The following is a 21,093-nucleotide window of genomic DNA, read 5'->3' as shown; positions in this document are numbered from 1 at the left end:
GTCTCAATTTGATAAATAATACTGAAAGGCTGTCGAAAGGGGGTGAGTGAAATTAGTGATTTGCATTTTATTCTCTGTGCAGATACCATATTTTAAGAGCTTTTGGATTGGAGTACAGCGGGAAAAATTTAGGTGAGCACTTTATTGCGGTTACATCTGATTGCGATTATCTTTCAGACGATTTTTCATATGCTTCACAGAACCTTTTTTTATTGCACAAAACATGAAATATAATTGCCCCCCTAAATTTCTCTGTAAATGTGAGATCTATTCTACACGTTATATTGAAACTGTTTTCGCACTTTGTATTGCCAAATTATTATATCATCCCTGTTTTTGCAGAGTTCTTCTGTGTGCTCCCTACTGAAGGCCTCGTAATGGGCACAAGGAGGCAGCATTGTCACTTCCTGCCACCGGGAGGAAGAGCAGAGGATGTCCCTATCCTGCACTTATAGAGCTGCTAATTTGCTGACTTGACCCTGTGTATTATGCAGGGCAAAATGGGACAAAAAGGTTAACAAAGTGAAGACTTGCCCAGGAACTCCAGCTCATATCTTTTTGGCGATGGACACACAACGGCCAGCTGCCCACTCTGTCTTGACACCATCTCCCCTTGTGACATGGTCAATGTCGAAACTTTATTCATAAAGAGACGAGACGGGAAGCGCTATCACATTTTTATCCTTTTGGTATTCACACTCGGCTCTTGTGAAGGGGGACATTGTCGGGATGTCCCTTGCAGTGTTCAGTTAAACTGACATAACAGCAGGAGTGTATTCATCAGATATGTTGGACCACTGCATATATGTATGGAAGTATGTATATGTATGTGACAAATAAAAATCTTGAATCTTGAATCTTGAATCTTGAAACGGGAGCCTCATCTTGCACTGGGGGCATAATCAACATCATATTTAGTGGACCAGTGTTGGCTACAAGGACACTCAGGGAAAAAAACAGGGGGGCAGGTACTTTCCAATGGTCAAACTGACACTTTGTCAATGCAATACAGCTCACTAAACCCATTCTTTACACACATCTGACAGATCATTTTTCACAGCGCTGTATACACCAAAGACAGGCCCCCTGACAGTCCATGACTCATATTTTGTCCACCAAACTTTTGATTATTTTCAGTGCAAGTGGCTGTGTTGTAATCATCTGTGAATTTTGTGAAATGACGTGGACAATAAAGCCTTCATATATAATATGGAGGCCTTCAGCAACTCTTTTTTTTTGGGGGGGGGGGGGGGGGTACAATATAAGGCTTTGTTCCTAAGGACAAACAGCAGCAGATGGCAAGCATATCTCTAAATAAGTCGCTCCTGAATAGAAGATTAGTGCATTTGAGCTGGTTTTTAATGGTCTCCGAGAGAGATTAAAAAGTAAGCTGTTCCATATCACATTTTCCTGTTCGCAGACAATATCTTTCATGTTTCGTGTGTCTGGAAAGAATCAGCAAACAGAATCTCCAGCACACTTATTAGGAGGAGACGACACTGGCAAGCAGAATGGAAATAAAACTCTGGTTTGTAACTCTGGTGATATTGATGATCCCTCAACGCAACTTTATTTCCCAAATGTTTTTTACATTTCACCTGATGAACCACCCCAAGTACAATTATTAAAATATATTTATATTTATATATGTAAAATGCCCTCCACGGTTTTTTGCCATAAATCAGCCTGTAAGATAGACAATAGCACACTCCCAGAGTTCATCGAGGATGCATTTATAAATATACATAAACCCATCTTGGCTGTAGCCTGTGGGTCATATTTTCTTCAAGTTATTGAAATAGAAAAAAAAAAAAAAAAAAAAAAGTCCTCATCTCAATTACATAACCAGCTCAGATCAGCCTACAGATAGCCACCCACCTGAGGCCACCTCGGCATCCTCCGCTGAAATCGACCCAATCCTTATCTTTTGGCAGCTTTTTTTCCGAAACAAACATGACGGCTTTGTGACACTGTTTGTGTCCTCCCTAATCAGTCGAAAGGTTTAGAATTCTTCACAAACCTGCTAAGCGTTTCCCTGGACTAAACTTTCAGCAGGTGATAAGATCACTTTACAGCTGTATCATCAGATAGTGCATGGCGGTCTGGAATAAAACTGCCGGCTACATTTGATGACACAATTGTCCCTGAATCTTTATACAGCTTTTGTTATGTAACAACGGATGAAGGGAGTTTTGCACTAATAATAACCAAAGTTGGAATTATGGCAGAAAAAGGGGTTTCCAAATAGTCGCTTGCCTTAATATGATTCATTCCCAGACACTCTTGAGGGAAAAAATAGCAGATTTGACCTATGAGAAGGTGAATGGATTTCTTCAGAACTATTGACCCGCTGTCTTTGAAAGTAAAAGGAGGCTGAAATGCATGCAACGCTAATCAATAACTGAAATGAGTACAAATGTGACTATACTAGATGGACTTTTTGTCTGTGGTGTGCATCATACAGATATAACTTTTACTGATAGGCCTTTGTTAAATATTCTATTTGGTATTCCATTATGTATTATATATGAGTGCAAACATGTCTCTGAGCTGAAACCAGATAAAAAAAACATCACCAAGAAAACAACATATGTTCCTGAATAGGAGTTAGGAACAAATTGATCACGTAGAAGCCAATACTCCTTGGCCAGTTGGTGAAGAGATGAGCTTTGAGCGAAATGCACAACCCTTCACACACACACAATAACCGCATATCTATAATTGCATGTGTTAATGGGTAGTTTCCACTTTATCATCATTCATTCTCTGAATAGGCAAAACAATAGATGGTAGCTGAGACACATGAGAGAAAGCTCTCCGACTAGATGAGATACTAAATAATGAGATGCAAGCTATACGATATAAGATAAGCTACAATATGATTTCCAGTGGGAGAATTAAACAATAATATATAATATAACTTCAATAACTTGTAGCGCACGGTGCGTTGATGATGTTAGTCGATTAGGTATGTACACACACTACTGTTAATAGAAAAAAAACAAATCGTTGTCTACACATACTGTGGATCTGTTCATCTTTTAATTATGCTATTTCTAATGGATTCCACTGGCAGCGAGCGGATACAGCACCTTGGACAGCTCCAACAAAGCCGTCCAGCTCCAGTCGCTGTCCAGCTCTCCTCCTACCCAAGGGGGTGCGTGTGCGAGTCCAGCAACGTTACAGGCGTGTTTTTCAATTGCACTTTTTTAATCTGTGATGTTAAGTATTTCATTCGAGTCGTTTTTGAGATAGTCATTCTGATTTTTCGGGGTTTTGTTTTTTGTATTTCTTATCCTCTCATTCTTCTGTCCTTCAACATAATAATGCACTTTCAAGTGTTATGCAAAGCCACATTGAATTGCCCTTGTGTATGAAATCCCCCCCCCCCGTACGAATAAACTTGCCTCGCATTGCCTCGCAACATTACGCCCGCCCCCACCCAGCGACTAAATTGGGTGAGCACCGCGCACGGCAACCAATAGTTAAAGGACCCGGGGATGAGCCAGTGGATGCAATAGAGGGAGAGCATCGCAGACGCTGTTTGCACAGAGACGACCATCTCCCCCCCCCCCTGCCTCCCTTTAGGCTGTGATGCGCAGGAGGTTCCTCCGATGGGATAATCCGACGCTCCGCACAGTCCAACAGAAGCCGCCGCAGCCGCGTTTTGCTGGTGTTTACGCGACGCGGCAGAAACGCGACAGCACCGCGCGCGTTTTCGCTCAAACGTCGCGTTTCCGTGACCTACATTCGCGGGGCTTAGAGAGTTGTTCACCGCCTCCTTCGTCTCCTGCCGCGGTAGGAACAGTTGCCGCACGGACCCCCCTCTCCCCCGCTCCACAAAAACCCCCAAAACAAATAGGAAAAAAATTAAAATGGAAAGCGAAAAGTACTTGCTGGAGCTTGTGGCGGAGAAGGACACGCTGGACCCGACCTTTCAGCACTCTCTGCGGCTACTAGAGCAAGGTAAATGACGGCACACTAAATGATTGGCGGGGCTGGGTGAAGCGCTGTCTTAAAGTATTGTTTTTTTATTTGAATTGTATTAATCTTCTTTTTCTGTATGGCGGAACTTGCGTGTATTTGAAGTTGGAAGTTCTTGAAGTTTTTGCTGGCAGTAGTGTATTTTGCAGCCTGCCATTCAAGCCTCCTGTGTTTGTCATTCGTGGAAGAGGCTGGCGGGTCATTGTAGACCACTGTACTCTGGTGCTGCGTGTTGGGATAAGCAGCTCTTTTTTCTCTAGTAAGATGGGTGTAGTGTGTCAGCGAGCACCAAAATGCCATTTTCCTATTTTTAAAGTGGTCATCAATATGATTATTTTTCGTTGCGTGTAAAGAAACAGTCATCCAATGTGTTTGCATTGTGCATTCGCTCCTCTGTGCACTGTTGTCCCTGTTGTTGGTGGGGTTCGCCCCCAAGTAGGCAAAGATATGTCACGCACAAAGAAGTGAAAGACAACCGGAGTGAATTTTATAAAGCAGTAGTTGTGGTCAGTAAATTGTCAATATAGGTGAGCAAAGGCGAGGGTAAACCTGGAAAAAATACCTGTTCCACTGCAGTTTCTGGGACTCGTAGCATTATGCCAACACAGACAATCTCATGGATTGCCTCTTCAAAACCAAGTTGGGGCTGAAAGATGGATGCTGCATCACACCTCTCATGTGGTAATGGATGGTGTTGCCATGGATCCCAAGTTGTGAAATCCACACTCACCATCAGCAACTGCAGGCCTATATATGTGTGTATATATCCATGTGTGTATATATATATATATACACATTTCAGTAGTGAAGCTGTTATTCCTATTCAAATGTGCATTTGTTTTCCCCGTGGAAAGAGTTAACTTAATTCAAATGTAATTTTAAAGAGATCCCATGGTGATTTGCAGACACTTTTAATTAAGCCATTGCTTGAGACTGCCGCGTCAAGCGCGCAGGAGTCGCTTTGAAGCGCACAACTACTTCCAAGATGCGTCCGTCCTCCCCGTGGACCTTCTCAAGTAGAAAGTGCACGGGAATAGTATCCAAGTGCATCCTCCACATACCTACTGCAGCAGCCCTGCACACAAGGATCAAGGTGAGGTGTGCTGGAAGAAATGTGCCTTGTCTTGCCAGAAAAATCCCTGTTCTAATGGTCCCAATATAGAATTAGTCATAGCCTGATGCACAAACGTGATCAAACGCGCTTGGCTTCCAAAGGCAAGAAACTTTCACACCCCTTCCACTTCCACTCTATTCCTTCTATGATTTTGGTGAGTAATGGTTATAACAGCGTGGAACATATCAGATGGAGAGCCAGGGATGAGATGCAGGCTGGGATCTCGTTCTTGAAAATGCAGAGTTGAGCTATAACACTGGGACTGAGTAAGAGAATATATTGGAAATATCTTTCCGTCAGCTGTTTCACTTTAGGTTAAATCCTTCTGCTAAGTAAAGAAGATAAGCCTTTACCACTTGTTCAGCAGTTTGTCTTATCGGCTGGTTTACATGGGGGCCGTCTTTCTTGGAACACGCTAAAAAGATTTAAGATGAGGAATATTCAAAGTCAGTTTAGAGATGATTGGCTGGTCCACCTTTTGAATGGGATGGAATATGGCAAATACTCAAAGCTGAGATGCAAATAATTAGGAAGGGTCAGACAGGGAATATTGGAAAGTGCCTCCCTATGTATGTCAGTAGTCACCAATACAGCAAGTTTAATAAAGTTACGTTGTTTTGATTTCTATTGCTGTTGGCCACTGTCATGCGCGGCAGCAGTAATCCGTGACATTTTAAGAAGCAAGCAGAACTCCGTGGCACTTGGAAATCTGGCCAAAACAGTATGCCACAACTGTAAATACTGTTATCTCTGCCTTACACAACAGATGGCACACGATGCAGTTTAATAGAGCACTTCTTCTGCCATCTTGCCGATGAGCTCTGCACTCTTTTTTTACAATTGGCAGGAGCGGCAGACGGGGCCAGAAGAAATGGTGCATGCGGGAACACAAGGTTATTCCCTGTGAGGGGGAAGACGCAGACTCAATGGGAAATTAGGGGACTGTTGTGTCGGAAGCTTAGGGTAGCCGGACGGGCTGCGTGCACCCAAAGAAAGAACGCACTCATTTGAAGCGGTGGAGATATTGGCGAAAGAAACTTGGGAATTGATTGGATTGACAGCCAATCCGGCAGTGCCGGTGGCAGACTAAAAGAGAAGCTTCTGGAGTACAAGACTAACCCACCCAGCCACTTATAATCATACAATAATAACCTTTATTTGAAAACGTATAGCGCCTTTCATACATAACATGTAACTCAAAGGGCTTTATATTAAAATAAGGCCATCAAATACTAACAATTAATGCAAATCAAACAAGCAAAATGCATTTCCAAAGTAGAATTATAAAATAATTAAAATAATGAAATTAATTAAAAACAGGGTGAGAATAAGTTAACAAAAGTAAATATACAAAATTGCATTAAAAGAAAAAATCAAACAAGCAAAATGCATTTAATCAAAAAGGTGTTTATACTCATTTTCATATTGGGTGTCATCAATTGAGACCATGAAGAATCAGGATTGTTCCTCAGCGAATTATATTCTTATTTCAATTTGAGTCTTGCTGGGGATTTTATTGTCCCGACACCCGAAATGCACAAAATAAACCCATTTGCTAACTTTTCTTACCTGCACCTGCGTCTTTCTTTCTAATATCCGTTTCTTTGTCATCTACCTCCTAGAATGTATTTCTAGAATCCCTTCAATGTATTTTAGACTTAGGTAAATATTATACAATTTATTTTTATTTCACAATGACCCCCCCCCCCCCCCATCCAGAAGGGCAACATCTGGTTGGCAATTCTTTCTGTAACATACATATATATATATATATATATATATATATATATATATATACAGGGAACGGATTTTCTGAATGAATGAATTCCGTGGAATAGCTTTCGCTATATCATATAATTAGTGACACGTTATTCATGCACTTTTCCCCCTCCTGCATAGATACATGAGACCAAACTCATCGGCGTTCACTTCTGACAACCTGAAACTCACACACAACTGAAATGCTTTCAAAGTGAAAGGCTCTCACACAAACTATGGAAATTATTTACTGCCCTCGGATGGGGTGTTGTATTAACATTTCCATTTCACTCCAGGTTCAACACAGGGATGTCGGTGTTGCAGAAGTTATCCTTTATCTTAAAAAAAGTGTTTTTTCTGTGTGTGTTTGTCTGTTTGTGTTTTGTTTTTTTTTCGATTAAAATTGAATTCCCACTGCTCAAAAACTGTTGCACGGCATTTGTTTACAAGAGATCCAGTCGTGGGTGCGATCATGATAAAACTATTAAAAAAATAAATAATAATAGACTAACAAAACAAACAAACAAGCAAAACAAAAGAAACCCACAGGCTTATCCAACCAAATGTATTCTCTTTCTAGAGCATCTGGAGCCGAAACAGCGCGCGGCCCACTCTGAATGTTTCAGCACCTCTGGCCCAGTTTGGAGGTCGTAACCCTGGCATTGTGCGCCAGCGTCCATTTCTCCTGGTTTTATAATTGGATGTTCCACAGCAGGAATCCCACACATTGTTCCTCGGTTCAGCGTTGCTATCTGAGGGAACGACTGTCCAATGACCAATAGCATGTGAGGCTGATTTACGTATTTGTTGTACGATATGTGTTTTCGTTATCGCCAACTCTACCGTTTCATCAACAGAGAGAGAGAGAGAGAGAGAGAAAGAGAGAGAGAGAGAGAGAGAGAGAGAGAGAGAGAAGAATACATATATTTTTAGCCGTGCATGAATTGTGCCCGGCTGAGCTCTGTCTTGGTTTAGAACCCCCAGAAGTGAACAAACAAAGACAGGGCATTGGCGTCTGATCAAAGGATGATATAGTTTTGTCGGGAAAACAGCGCTTGATAGAGATAATGATCGTGGTGGGCCAACACACACACACACACACACACACACACAGACACACACACACACACACACAAGATAGCGTCTCAGTCGCAGAGCTTAACTCGGCCATCAGGCCAAGGGGGCTGACCGACTCTGCGATTTGATCAAGAGATGGAGCAAAAACCTCCGTGCCGGCCCCCCGAAAGTGAGTAATGGGAAGGATGGATGGGGGGGGCGTTTCTTCCTTGATCAAGTTCTTCCCAACGACTCTCAAATGATATAGTCTATGTGAACAGTTATGATAAGATATTTGTCAAATGGCATGCACGTTTGAAGCATTTTTGGTCAGATACTGTGTTTCCAGTTTTGATGTGATGACTCTCAGTTGAATTTTGCAACATGGGATTTAGTAACTTAACATATATTAATGTTAAATTCCCCATGATTATTGTCATAATAACTTTTGAATTCAAATTTCCGCTAATATGCGGCGCGTGTCCTCACTCGTTATTGCGGCAATAAATACACAGATAAAGCCGCCTGTTTAAATGTGTCCCTGTTCATCAGACAGTGGCGGTCAGGTCAAGGGGCTGTAATTACTACTACTGGGCTTCCGCATATTGTCCTAACATGGAAATACAGTCACAAGCTGTGAGACACAGTAAACAACAAAAATTAAAATGAAAAAAAGAAAAAAGTGTGTTGTCAAGTAATTTCCTCAAATGAGAACACACACCTTTCTGGCCTTTCATTATAATATGTTTCACAGTATTTATTTTTTCTCCTCAATCCTGGCATCAAGGAAACTCATTTGAAGGCTGTAGCACAAGTGTGGAGTAGTCAAAGCCACTCACTAAGACCTTCTTACGCGTACATTATAGTTACACCTTAAGAAGCCGTGTTTTCATTTTCATTCCGCGAACGTTTCTCATCTACGGAATAAACAGCGAGCGGAAGCGGCTGACAGGAAACCGGCCCCGGGCAACCAGCGTGGTTGATGCATTGCTCAGGTGGTTAAATTACCGTGTGGAGTGAAACCTCCTTGTCTGGAGTAAACGATGCATCCATATTTCAAGCGCTGTAAAGATGTGTGTTCCTGCAGGGCCCGCCCGCCGTGAGCCGTCCGCCAGCGCGATCGTCCGAAAGAGAGAGAGAGGGAGGGAGGGAGAGAGAGAGAGAGAGAGAGAGAGAGAGAGAGAGAGAGGCCTCTCATTTCAAGCATCCAGTTAAGGGCTTCCTAAATAATGCAAAAAGGCACTTGTTCAGAGACGGCAGGTCCGGCATGCTGGTGCTCCGGTAACTAGCTCGCCAAGGATCTGCCGTCCGCGTCCAGGTCTTCAGATGAGTCGGGCCGTGTCTTAATTGCATAAACCTTTCAAGGTTTGATGGTCTGAAAACAGCGAGGGCTTTGCTTTGCTCCAGGCTGTCACCTGTGCAAATTCAGAATTTGTCTGTGGGCGTATGATTGGATGACAACATGCCGACCAGCTCTGATTGCATAGGATAAGTTCGAAAGCAACTGAGAAACACCCCTAGACTGTTTCTCTGCGTTTACTGTAACCTCTGCTGTGCCAAGAAGTAGGTTTGGTGAAAAGTGAGAGAGTTCAATTTTCCAAATAGAGGAAGATTGAAGGTTGTCAGTAAAAAAGATTGAATTGAAAGACTTGAGAAAAAAAAAGAATAGATGATAGTGTGTGAGAGCGATGGGGGGCGGAAACACAGAGGGAGAGGAAATAATAAATAACCACGGCAACGTGATGAACCCCGGCAGAAATGATACAAGCAAGCAAACAAAATGAATAATAAGGAGGATTTCTTCAGAAACAAATGTGACAGAGAAATAGCGTATCGGATTGACCTTCGTTTGAGGTTAGGGTTGGGGTCTTTTTTTGAGTCTAATTTTTCTGTGGAGCGCAAACATATTTCGCTGAATACCCGCTGTCTGCACTGCTCTCAACTGAATAGCTGGAAAGGACCAGGGGGCACCTCGCTCGGTCAAAAGGGATGAATCTACACTGCTACTGCCCGGGGGGTGCATGACATGATGGTTTGAGTTAACTATTCTGCTCATCCATTTTGCTGAACTGGGCGGGCAGGGGTTTAATTGGGGATGGATGGGGGTGAGCGCCACCCAACCTTGGTAAAAAAAAATTAATGAGAAATATATTGAAAGGGTTCCCTCGCTGACATTGCCATGTTTTATGTTTTTTTTTAAATCTATATGGGTCTTCTTGAAGGGATGGAACACTGTGATAACTCCAAGGTTCCCCCATGAAATTCCTCAGATCGGCCAAACGTTTTAAATGTACTACTGTCAAGTGAGCTGTAGTTAGAGAAAGCAGCCGTCACTCAATTTTGTTGCAAGACTATTAGTGTCGTTACGCCCCTATAACTATCATTGTTCTAGAGGGATAGATAGATGAATAGAAAACCTTTCTGAATACTTGTGTGTGGCAGTTTTGCCTACCACCCACCACCCAAGTGGCTTGTTCATGGACCTCCGGCACAGAGACACAGAAGACGGGGGTTGTAAACACCAGTTCAATGTAGAGAGTTGTCCAGTTGGAATTAGCCAGGAATAGATGGACACGTGTCATGACAGGGCTCCTCTCCTGAGTGTGTGTGGGGATGGGGGTTTTACCTGTTGCTCCTTAGACCAAGCAACTAGTAACAGGCATGCAGCCACTCTGAACCTGGTCCCTAATTACCTAGACGCAGGTTAGGGGTGGCTGCTCAAACCACACCATCCCCACACCACAGTGTGCTGATAATTGAACAAAATGTTTTTCCATCATAAAAAAATGACTTTAATAGTATAAAAGTGAGAAATACATGTATGAGAAGTATGTTTGTCCCAATCTGACGAGGCCCTTTCCACTGCCCTGCATCGGTTTTCGACTGACAGACAGCTGCTAGTGGCTCTTGTTTTCCCCTTTTCCTTTGTTTATGTTGGCATTTTTTTTCTGCTTGGCGCCTCTGTAGAGAGGATTGCGCTGGATTAGCGTCCTTCGACTTCCCAGCCTGATCCGATCCATTTTGTGTAATCCACCTCAATTTAATTATGTTTATCGTTCCACCTCGCCAGAGCCGAGCAGCAGCGGCCCACCTCAGCTGAGATAAATCCTGGCACATCTCGCCCTTTTTTCCCTTCACAGCAACAGAGTGTTGGTCCACGCCTGTTGCGCCGCAAACAGATGGCGTAAGTCACAGAGACTCTTAATACCAGCAGAAACAAATGTGGTTTGTTTTAGGTTTTCTCCTTGAGCGTACCCCAGCTGTGGTGCGGTTCATTGGCCGAGCTACAATGTATCACCTCAGTGATGTCGGTAGAAGAATGGGTGCGGTTGTTGCAGCCCTCACCCTAAAATAACCTGGAAGTAGTTTCCATCCGTGCTGCTTTTTCGCTCACACCAGTAGAGGAATGACTAAATTCAAAGGTTGAGAAATAGCAACCCTCACCAGGCCGAGGACGTTATCGACATCATTGTGACGTCCAACAGCAGTAAATTTCGTCGCCATATCGAATGCGCTCGAGCCCTTTGGCCACTGCATTCATTTATATGAAGAAGTGCCTCGGTCCTCTCACAGCCGGCTCCTGTGTTGGTGTAATCATGTGTGCTGAGCACCAGATGTTACACCCCAACAAGTACTAAAAAAACAAAATCTGAGAAGAAGAGATGCCAGATTTTCATGTGCCCCATGCTGCTCTGTCATCTGCACCGCACACTTGAAGTCTAAGGGGCTAATAAGTTGCTTTAGGTCAACACTGTTTTTATTCTATATATTACATATTTCTTCTGGTTATGGAGGTGCCAAGCTGTCTTTTGCACCAACCATTCAACATAGCGCAAATAATTTATGAAATTAATAGAGACGAGGAACTTCGTCGCCTATCCTCAAGTCCGTCTGTATTTTGTGAAAGAAGTAGTTTCAAAATGTAGCTCCAATATAGGCCATCTCCAAAGTTTTTATAAGGCTTTTCTATGGAATCCCCTGAAGCAAGATTACAGCTCCACACTCGTACATTTTCAAGTAAAAAAAAATAAAAATCCAGCAGTTGTTAAAATGGCAATCCATAAAATCATACTCCCAGAATCACAGTCCCAGACTTGCATTTGAAACTGCAACCTTTTTTATTTTCCCAACATCAATGTTTAACCTCGTCTTTGTATTAAGGCAATCACTTTCGTTTCTCAAGAACTTGAGAAACTTTTTTTGATCGATTTATATATAGTGATTTGATTTGTTTTTGTTTGTCGACGGTTGAGTGACCACGATTAGTTACCGCCTAGCACGGCTGCCTTTCGCTTCTTGCGCATGCTCAAGCTTTGCATTCTTGGAAAGGCAAGGTGGACCCTGCCACCAACAGCACAGGCATAACACAAATCCATTGAAAGGCTTGCCTCCTTGTGAACAGTGTTAGCAATATTTGACAAACGCATTATCAACCTGAAGACAAAACATTTTCACAGATGCTCCCGAAAGTCACTTTTTTGAAACTCGCTAATTGGGTCTGAAAAGTCGCTAAATCCAGTGACAAAGTGGCTCGATGGCAATACATTTTTGATGTCACATCTGTTGACCGAGACACCTCTTTATGTAGAAAATCCTCAACTGGAGGCTCTGAGAAATGGCATTTTAATCACTGGTGTTGGTAATACACACCGTTGAATTACCAACCGCGCCACGATTTTCCATTTGGAGAAAATATTGAGGGAGGCAGCAGGATATTAAATCAACTGGAGTCGGCCTCTAAAGTAAACATGAATAAATAACAATTTATTTCCTTTTGTGCCCAAAGTGTTAAGTGTCCTGCTCATCTCATGGAAACATGAAAGGGGGAGAACAGAGGCTGTGCTGGACATGAATCTTTAATGAGTGGAGGGGTGGCGAGGCGTCCGTGAATGAGAGTAAAGTGCATTTTCTGGGTTTTTGGAGCAGGGATGTTACTGGGTGGGTGCTGGGATGGATGCTCATTTACCTCCGATGCCGAGAGAACCCCTGCCCAAACCTGTCTCCTGGCTCTATTTTCAGAGCTCCGTATTAAGGCCTAATTGTATTCACCCTCCTACCCCACCATACCCCACCCCCACTCCACCATTTTTGAAGAATTTCGTGCCTGAAAACCTGTAAAATAAATCAATAAATAAAGGGAATAGGATGTAGTGGAAGACAGAGACGGAGAGAACTTTTAGCTGAACTTACGGTAGGCCTGGGCGACTACTCCGCGGAATCATCTTCTTTTCCTCGAGTCCATAATTGGCAAATATTTTCACTTGTTTTCATTTTGGTGTTGTCATGATTGGACTTAAAATTGCTCGTTAAAATCTTACAGCCAAGCCGTTAACTTAAGGGGGGGGGGGGGTCAAGTGTGAATGCGTTCTGCTCGTAACGAGCTTGTTTGGGTTTGGGATCTCCCCTGGCTAATAAAAAAAATCACCATCTTGCCGTTATCCTGCTTTTACAGCGGAAGCCGCAGCTTACATGTTTACTCCTTGACCCTGCTGCTTGTTAAAGTTTGATCAGGGATCGGACAAGAAGGGGCTTGTTCAAGCTTGACTTGAGACTGGCTCGCTCTCTCTCTCGGTAGACAGGGGTCAGCATGGGCACTCTGACCGGACTACATCTACGCAGCCCTATACCCAGCAATCTGCGATGCACTGTGTGTTCTGACACCTTTCTATCAAAGCCAGCATGAAGTATTTCAGTAATTTGTGCTACAGTAGCTCTTCTCTGGGATCGGACCAGACGGGCGAGACTTCACTCCCCACAGGCATCAATAAGCCCATGACCCTGTCCCCGGTTCAATGGTTGTCCTTCCTTCGACCAGTTTTGGTAGGTACTAATCACTGTATATTGGGAACACCCCACAAGACCTGTCGTTTTGGAGATTCTTTGATCCCTTGTTGTGACTGAACGGTGTATATATACAATAGAAATACAGTAGATATACAGTATACTCACTGAGCATATTATTTGGAACACCTGTACACCTACTTAATCATGCAATTATCCAATTGTGTGTCAACAGTGCAATGCATTAAATCATGTTAATATTGACAAAAAGGTGATCTGTGTTTTGTACCAGACAGGCTAGTTTCTTTAACTGTTGATCTCCTGGGATTTTCAGCAGTCTCTAGAGTTTACTCAGAATGGTGCAAAAAACAAAAAGCATCCAGTGAGAGGCAGTACTGCGGACGGAAACGCCTTGTTGATTAGGTCAACGGAGAATGGCCAGACTTGTTCGAGCTTCGAGAGAGGCTACGGGAACTCAGATAACCACTCTGTACGATGGTGGTGAGCTGAAAAACATCTCAGAATGCACAAAACATCGATCCCTGAGGCGGATGGGCTACAACTGCAGAAGACCATGGACCCAACCTGCCTTGTGTCAACAGTCCAGGCTGGTGGCGGTGGTGTGATGGTGTGGGGAATTTTTTTCTTGATACACTATGGGCCCGTTAATATCAGTCAATCGTTATTCAAATGCCACAGTCTATTTGAGTATTGTATATGTGCATCTCTTCATGGCCATAGTTTACCCATCTTCTAATGGCTACTTCCAGCATGATAACGCACCATCTCACAAAGTAAAAGTCTCGTCTCAATCTGGTTTCATGAACATGACATGAGTTCAATGTTCTTCACTGGCCTTCCCTGTCACCAGATCTAAATCCAATACTGTTGAACACCTTCGGGATGTGAAAGAACGGGAGATTTGCAGCATGAATGTGCAGCTGACAATCTGCAGGAATTGCGTGATTGAATCATGTCAACATGGACCAGCATCTCAAAGGAATGTTTCCAACATCTTGTGGAGTCCATGCCAAGACGAATTGATTGAATTGCTGTTTTGAGAGCAAAGTGAGGCCCTACCCAATATTAGTATAGTGTTCCTCATAAAGTGCTCAGTGAGAGTATATTAGGGCAGAGCAAAATATTGTAAATCCTATTATTGTTATTATTATTATTATTATTATTATTATTATTATTATTATTATTATTATTAGGGGTCCAGCCACGAAGGGGTGCTTTTGTTCACGAAAACCTGACGTCAGTAGTCTATGAATATCATGGATCCGCCCCACTAAGAGACAAGACAAATAAAATGTGTATTCGTGCAGTTCCGACATGCCGTCATCCATGTTTGATCAAGATCGATCCATTATTGTGGAATAATTTAGGACGTCAGTAGTCTATGGATATCTTGGATCCGCCCCACTAAAAGACAAGACAAATAAAATGTGTATTCGTGCAGTTCCGACATACCGTCATCCATGTTTGATCAAGATCGATCCATTATTGTGAAATAATTTAGGACGTCAGTAGTCTATGGATATCATGGATCCGCCCCACTAAGAGACAAGACAAGTAAAATGTGTACTCATTTACATTTTGCAGACGCTTTTATCCAAAGCGACTTACAATTTTTCAAACACCGATGGATGCAGCCATCAGGAGCAACTAGGGGTTGAGTGTCAAGGACACTACAGCATGCTAGCAGGAGGAGCCTTTAGATTACTGGACAACCAGCTCTACCTCCTGAGCTACCATCCTCCAACTAATGCAGTATTCGTGCAGTTCCGACATACCGTCATCCATGTTTGATCAAGATCGATCCATTATTGTGGAATAATTTAGGAAAAAACTGTATTTTTTTTTTATCATCGCCACATGTGCCAATGATGGCTCACACAGGTCACATGATAGCACTGCAGTCTAGTGATTGGTCAACAACCTGGTCCCCACCAAGATGGCAGCACGTACAGATGTAACTGACGTCATACATTTATGGATGTCATGGATCCGACGAACCCATAGACAATCTGAATAACATTTGTATTCTGGGAAATTCCAACATGGTGTCATTCGAGTTTCATCCAGATCGGTTCAGTATTGTGGATGAAGTTTGTGATCATCAATTGCAACTTCACCAAGATGCTGCCACGCACAGCGCACATGCGCAAGTTGACGGAGTACACAGATCACGTGATGTACTGCAGTCAAGTGGCACACATATATAGTCGCAATTGGACTTTAATTCAAGGAATAAGGATAAGGATAAGGATAAAGATACTTTATTTATCCAGAAAGGGATGGTAAGAGGTGGTAAATTGAGGTATTACCAGAAGACCGTTGGATTAAACAAAGCGCAATGTAATATACATCATAAACACATACATTTTTGAGGACAAATGACTTGCACCAGAGTAAGTTCTACAAAATAACCCAATAACGTAACTCTCAGAATTTATGGACAATCCAGAGATATCAATGTATACAAATTTCCTGAATTATAATTACTGGTAAACTGGTAACAATAACTTCAAATAATTGTGATTATCATTTCAGCCATAATCGTGCGGCCCTATTTCAGAATGATAACCATTAGTTAGTTGTGGCTTAGGAAACCCACCCCCAACCACAAACATCACCTGATCATAGAGATACACCGTTACCAGGTTGGAACGAATTAACTTCTGCTATCGCAAAACACACCGGAACAGAGAGCCAAGGCACACTCGTCTATTGAACTTTAACAAAGGGCTGATTCCCCTGGACCCCGCGTATTGCTGCCTGCAGCTGTATTTATTATTATCATTATTATTATTATTATTATTATTATTATTATTGTCATTTAATATTATTTTTTAATTTAAATATAAATATAATATAGTTAAATTCATAGTTAATGTCTCTAAGGCTGCATTGCAGTAATGTAATTCAATTATCATAGAATGTTCTAATCAATGCCTCTGACCTGCTGGGTCATAATGTCCACATTACTGCTAATTGTTACTCAAATATTTAATGCATGTAGATATCTCAGCGCGGATCGAGCTGCATTCGATGTCTCCAGTGACGGAGGTGATTTTAATATAACCCGCCGTTCAGGTCTAAACGGGCAAACCACTCCACTGGGAGCCAGAACAGAATTCAACCCTATAGATTGGTGGTCTGTGCCCTCCTGAGCCTCCAGTGGATTGGGCTTGGGTTTTTAATTGCCGTCTGACCACGGCTGGTTCGGTCGGAAAGGAAAGCCAGAACATGTTGATTGGGGCATCGTGCGTCCCTCCCTGTGGTTGTTGTATTGACAACTTAGCATCCTGGAGCAGCTGATAAGGACAGAGGAGCCGAGGAAGACGCACAGAGGAGTGGGTCATGTTTCATCGGGGCTGGGAATCTGAGCCATAGGGGTTCCTCCATGAAAGCTGTATCCAGCAGCAAATATGAAACAGCTGCTCACAAATAGCAGCCATTTCTTCTTTATATTACATACTCCATATATTTGACCCATCCTACTGTAGTATGTAGGAGCAGAGGGCTACCAGGTAGCAGCAAGGGCCTAAGTGTCTTGCTCAAGGACACTTCAGCTATACTACCAGGAGGAGCCGGGGATGGAACCAGCAATCTTCCAATTGTTAGATGCCCCGCTCTACCTCCTGAGCCACTGCCCCCTTTTACCTTTGCTTTTAAAAGAGTGGTGAGCCACACTCAATTACAAAACTGATCGTTCCCTTCAAACACATCCCTATGTTTCTATATCAAGTTGTCGTTATTGCACCATATAATACACATCTTGCACTCGTAATTCCACAAATGTTGTTAAACTTCTAATGGAACATCTCATCTCATCTCAGCTGCTTTAATTGTTTTACCCAATATTACATGTCCTCAGGTGGCAATGTAAATATGTAGATAAAGTAGCCCCCCGTGAGAAAAAAAGATCACATCATACTGTATGTGTCGCAGAACTCATTTTCAGCAGTGCATTACCCCCACTGAGCTAGTGAGGTTGCCCAGTGAGAAATAATTCTAACACCTGCTGTGAGGGAAGAACCCGACTTAAAAAAGCCAGCCGAAAAGATTCTGTTGGCTTACTGTGCCAGGAACCACGCTCGGTTCACAATGCTCTAAGGACATAGTCATACAAGTGTATACTGTACTGTACTAAAATACTGTACGGACGCGCGTACAGATGGTCACCTCAGCCTCCATCACCTACGATCTAAGATATCACCTCATTGGTTGCCGGAGGGAAATTCAGGTCTTACCGCAGCAGAAGTTGTCTAGCAGCTTAAGTCAAAAGAAAAATTTGATCCAGATAAAAATAAAAAAATATATATGTACACTATAAAGATGTGGCGGTGCCTAAGTTAGTATGTAAGTATATGTAAGTATGTAATATATTTATAACTATATATTTAGATAGTTAAATGTACATAGTAGCAAGTAATGATAATACAAGTAGCATGTGGTATGTTGAGATATTGTATAGATATGTATCTAGTAGTATGGTTTGGTAAGATATGAGTATATTATAGGAGAGATAATCATAACCATAATCATAATGGAAGTAATAAAAAAATATTCAATAACCGAATAAAGAGACCAAATTTTACAACCATAAACACAACAAAATTACTAACACGCAAGGTATTCGGTCTCTAAAATCTGTGATCAATTACTGACATGACTTCACTTGGAATGCATTTCAGGACGTGGTCAGGACGTCTTCACAATTACAGTCGTGCACTGCGCCGAGCTCGTTCCCACGCGCTCAGACTTCCGTGGAAGCGAAGGCACCCACTGCGCCGCTTCCGCCGCTTCTGCAGCGATTCAGGCAGCATCCGCCGAGACGGCACTGGAAGGCGACTGTTCCCCGCACGCAACACAAATAAACCCCCTGGCTATGTGGCGGCGTCTGCCTCATTATCATATTTATTTAAGGTATCGTATGACCCATTTCACTCCGACACGCATTTGCGATCGTCATGATTGAGTGGGCCCGTGTTTAAGAGTAATCTCATGAGGTTACCACTGCGCAGAATGGGAGCATTGCCGTTGAGAAGTCATAAAACCTGCCCATGTCCTTGAAACACACCCACACAAAAAACTCCAAAACGTAAGTACTGTTACTTTAAAAGATATGAACCTCAAGTATCTTCGAAAGGAAATACACAGTCTACCAATGACACAAAGCGCTTTATTCACATTTCAGGCACTTGTTAAAATGAAAATATTGTCCAGTGATGTTTTAAGTACAACTTATGATCTGAAGCGATGGCCATGTACTCCTGTTGCCCTTTATAGAACTTGACCAGCCCTACTGGGCATGTCTGGTTGACGTCATAATTGTACTCATAATACCGGAAGAAATCTGTCCGTGTGATTACCGGCACCACACATCACCGTAACCTTTAATGGTTATACCTGTCACTAAACAGTAGAGCCCCGTCCTTAATGGCCAGAGGCCCGTAGCTGTTAATAGAAAATTAATAGCGTGCAACATGTCCATTCCCTGATCGAAATTATTGAATTGGCTTCCCCGGGATACCTTTTCTCAGGTCTTGGTCATACCGCACCAGGCTGCAGCTGCATCGATCCGCTGGCTCCAAATTTATAGTTATGTTTCTTCAATTTGCACAAAAGGCAAAAACATTGTTGTCTCCTCTGACATCAGTCATTGACTTTTTCCGCGGATGCGCTGGCAGCAATGGGCCTCTCGCTCCATCCATCGTCTCCCGGGAGGACAAACTCCTTCTCCCTCAGTTGCAACTGGAAGATCATTGTTGCTATTCTATCCATCTGGTTGAACATGACCTTCTCACCACTTTGCATGGATGGCACATTCATTGATAATCATTGCTCTGTGGTGCTGTGAGTAGTACATAGTGATATATTAGTGTATCTCGGTGGAAAACTTGAGGAGCGCATATGGCTTCCTTATGGATTTTGATTGCAAGTCATTCTAGCAATTATAAATCCTGCTTGTTGTTGTTGTTGTTGCCAGGAGAGACAATATACTTTACAAAGTATTTTATAGCTGCTTGTAAAATGCATAGTGTCCTTACCGCTGTTCTCTAAATGGGTTTGTATGTCGTTGAGACCATGCGTCTCTTATCCTCTATGGTCCTGGGATGCGTGACACAAAATCCATAGCGCCCCGCCCCCCCCAACATCCCCAATACCCCTCTCCCCTTCAAGCCACACGAGCCTTTGGACCAACCATGCCAACCAAGCCCTATAGGCCAAACACCCCGGTCTCCACAAAGGGGGTTTAACCCGAGCTCTGGCCCTAGCCACAGCTTGAACCCCTTTCCACCTGCATCCCACCTTCAGCCTCAATGGATGGAGGTTCATAATTCTCGCCTTAGTTAAATGGCTGGGAGCATAGACTGATATTTCAGACATAATTAATGAGATGCATGTCTGGGTTTCTCCCCTCTGAGTGAAAGATGTCTGCAGGGACTTGGTACAGAATGGAAGACCAGCCGTACCAAGAGGATATTCTTAGCTGCCATGTCCTAGCATCCATATTCGACACCTTCTTTGCACTTCTTTAAACTTCTTTTTCACAAAGGACAAACTAGTTGTTTTCACATAACTAAGTCTGTCTGCTTTGAAGTGCATTCATCGAGACAGTTCCACCATATTCACGTTAAACTTAATGCTGGAGGTGTTGACATGCTGTCTGCCCTCGCTTCGGATGGAATATGCGTTGTATATCCAAGTATAGCCACTACCCTCCCCTGCGGTAATGCTGAAATCACTCCTGATGCGAGGAGAAGTTCATGCATAATGATGCCTCATGACTGATTTGACAGCCTATCGAAACGCAGAATTGTGTTTGATGCTCATGGAAATTTTGTGGCCTTGGCTCACACACACGCATGTGCACGCACGCACGCACACACACACACACACACACACACACACCTGATGGTGTGACATCCTGTTCAAACTAACAATGCTTAAAAAACAATGTTCTGTCGGAGTTCACACACATTGACAAAAAAGGCAAGCGTTGATTTGAGTTGGCATATGTGTTTATGGGTTTCTTAAAACCAGCCTGTTTCAGTATTTCAGAAATGGGGAAAAGGAGATTTGTACGCTGTGATGTTTTGTTTTAGTCATCACCTTTTTTGGGGGTATGTTTGCACTTTTCAAAGCTTTACTATAACAAGCTTTTGAGAAGTTTCTGGGTCCGTCAGAACTCGATACGGAAATCTATTGTATTGTCAATACTAGGTACACAAACTAGGACAATGCAATTAAGAGTCAGGCTGCACAGTCTGCTTTCCTGTAGTTATTGTCCAGTATCTTTTTTCTACAGACGGTACACTTAACAACTGGGAAACATTCATCTTCCAAGCTAGCATTCCATTAACACCTGCCCATGGCTGGGGCACAGG

General features: G+C 42.8%; 1 protein-coding gene across 1 annotated transcript in view; it reads left to right on the top strand.

The window, feature by feature from the left end:
- Window positions 1–3,875: 3,875 nt before the first annotated feature.
- The window catches only part of khdrbs3 (KH domain containing, RNA binding, signal transduction associated 3), a gene marked incomplete at its 5' end in the record, with an annotated part of 100,005 nt that continues 82,787 nt past the window's right edge, over window positions 3,876–21,093 (top strand). Inside the window, one exon of the mRNA XM_080012976.1 lies at window positions 3,876–3,966. Within this exon, the coding sequence (XP_079869102.1) occupies window positions 3,876–3,966 (91 nt within the window). The remainder of the gene's footprint in view (window positions 3,967–21,093) is intronic.

Source organism: Zeus faber (genome assembly GCF_960531495.2).
Source record: "Zeus faber genome assembly, chromosome: 1".
Classification (NCBI taxonomy): domain Eukaryota; kingdom Metazoa; phylum Chordata; class Actinopteri; order Zeiformes; family Zeidae; genus Zeus; species Zeus faber.
Note: the sequence above shows the minus strand (reverse complement) of the source record. Positions and strands in the feature narration are given on the sequence as shown.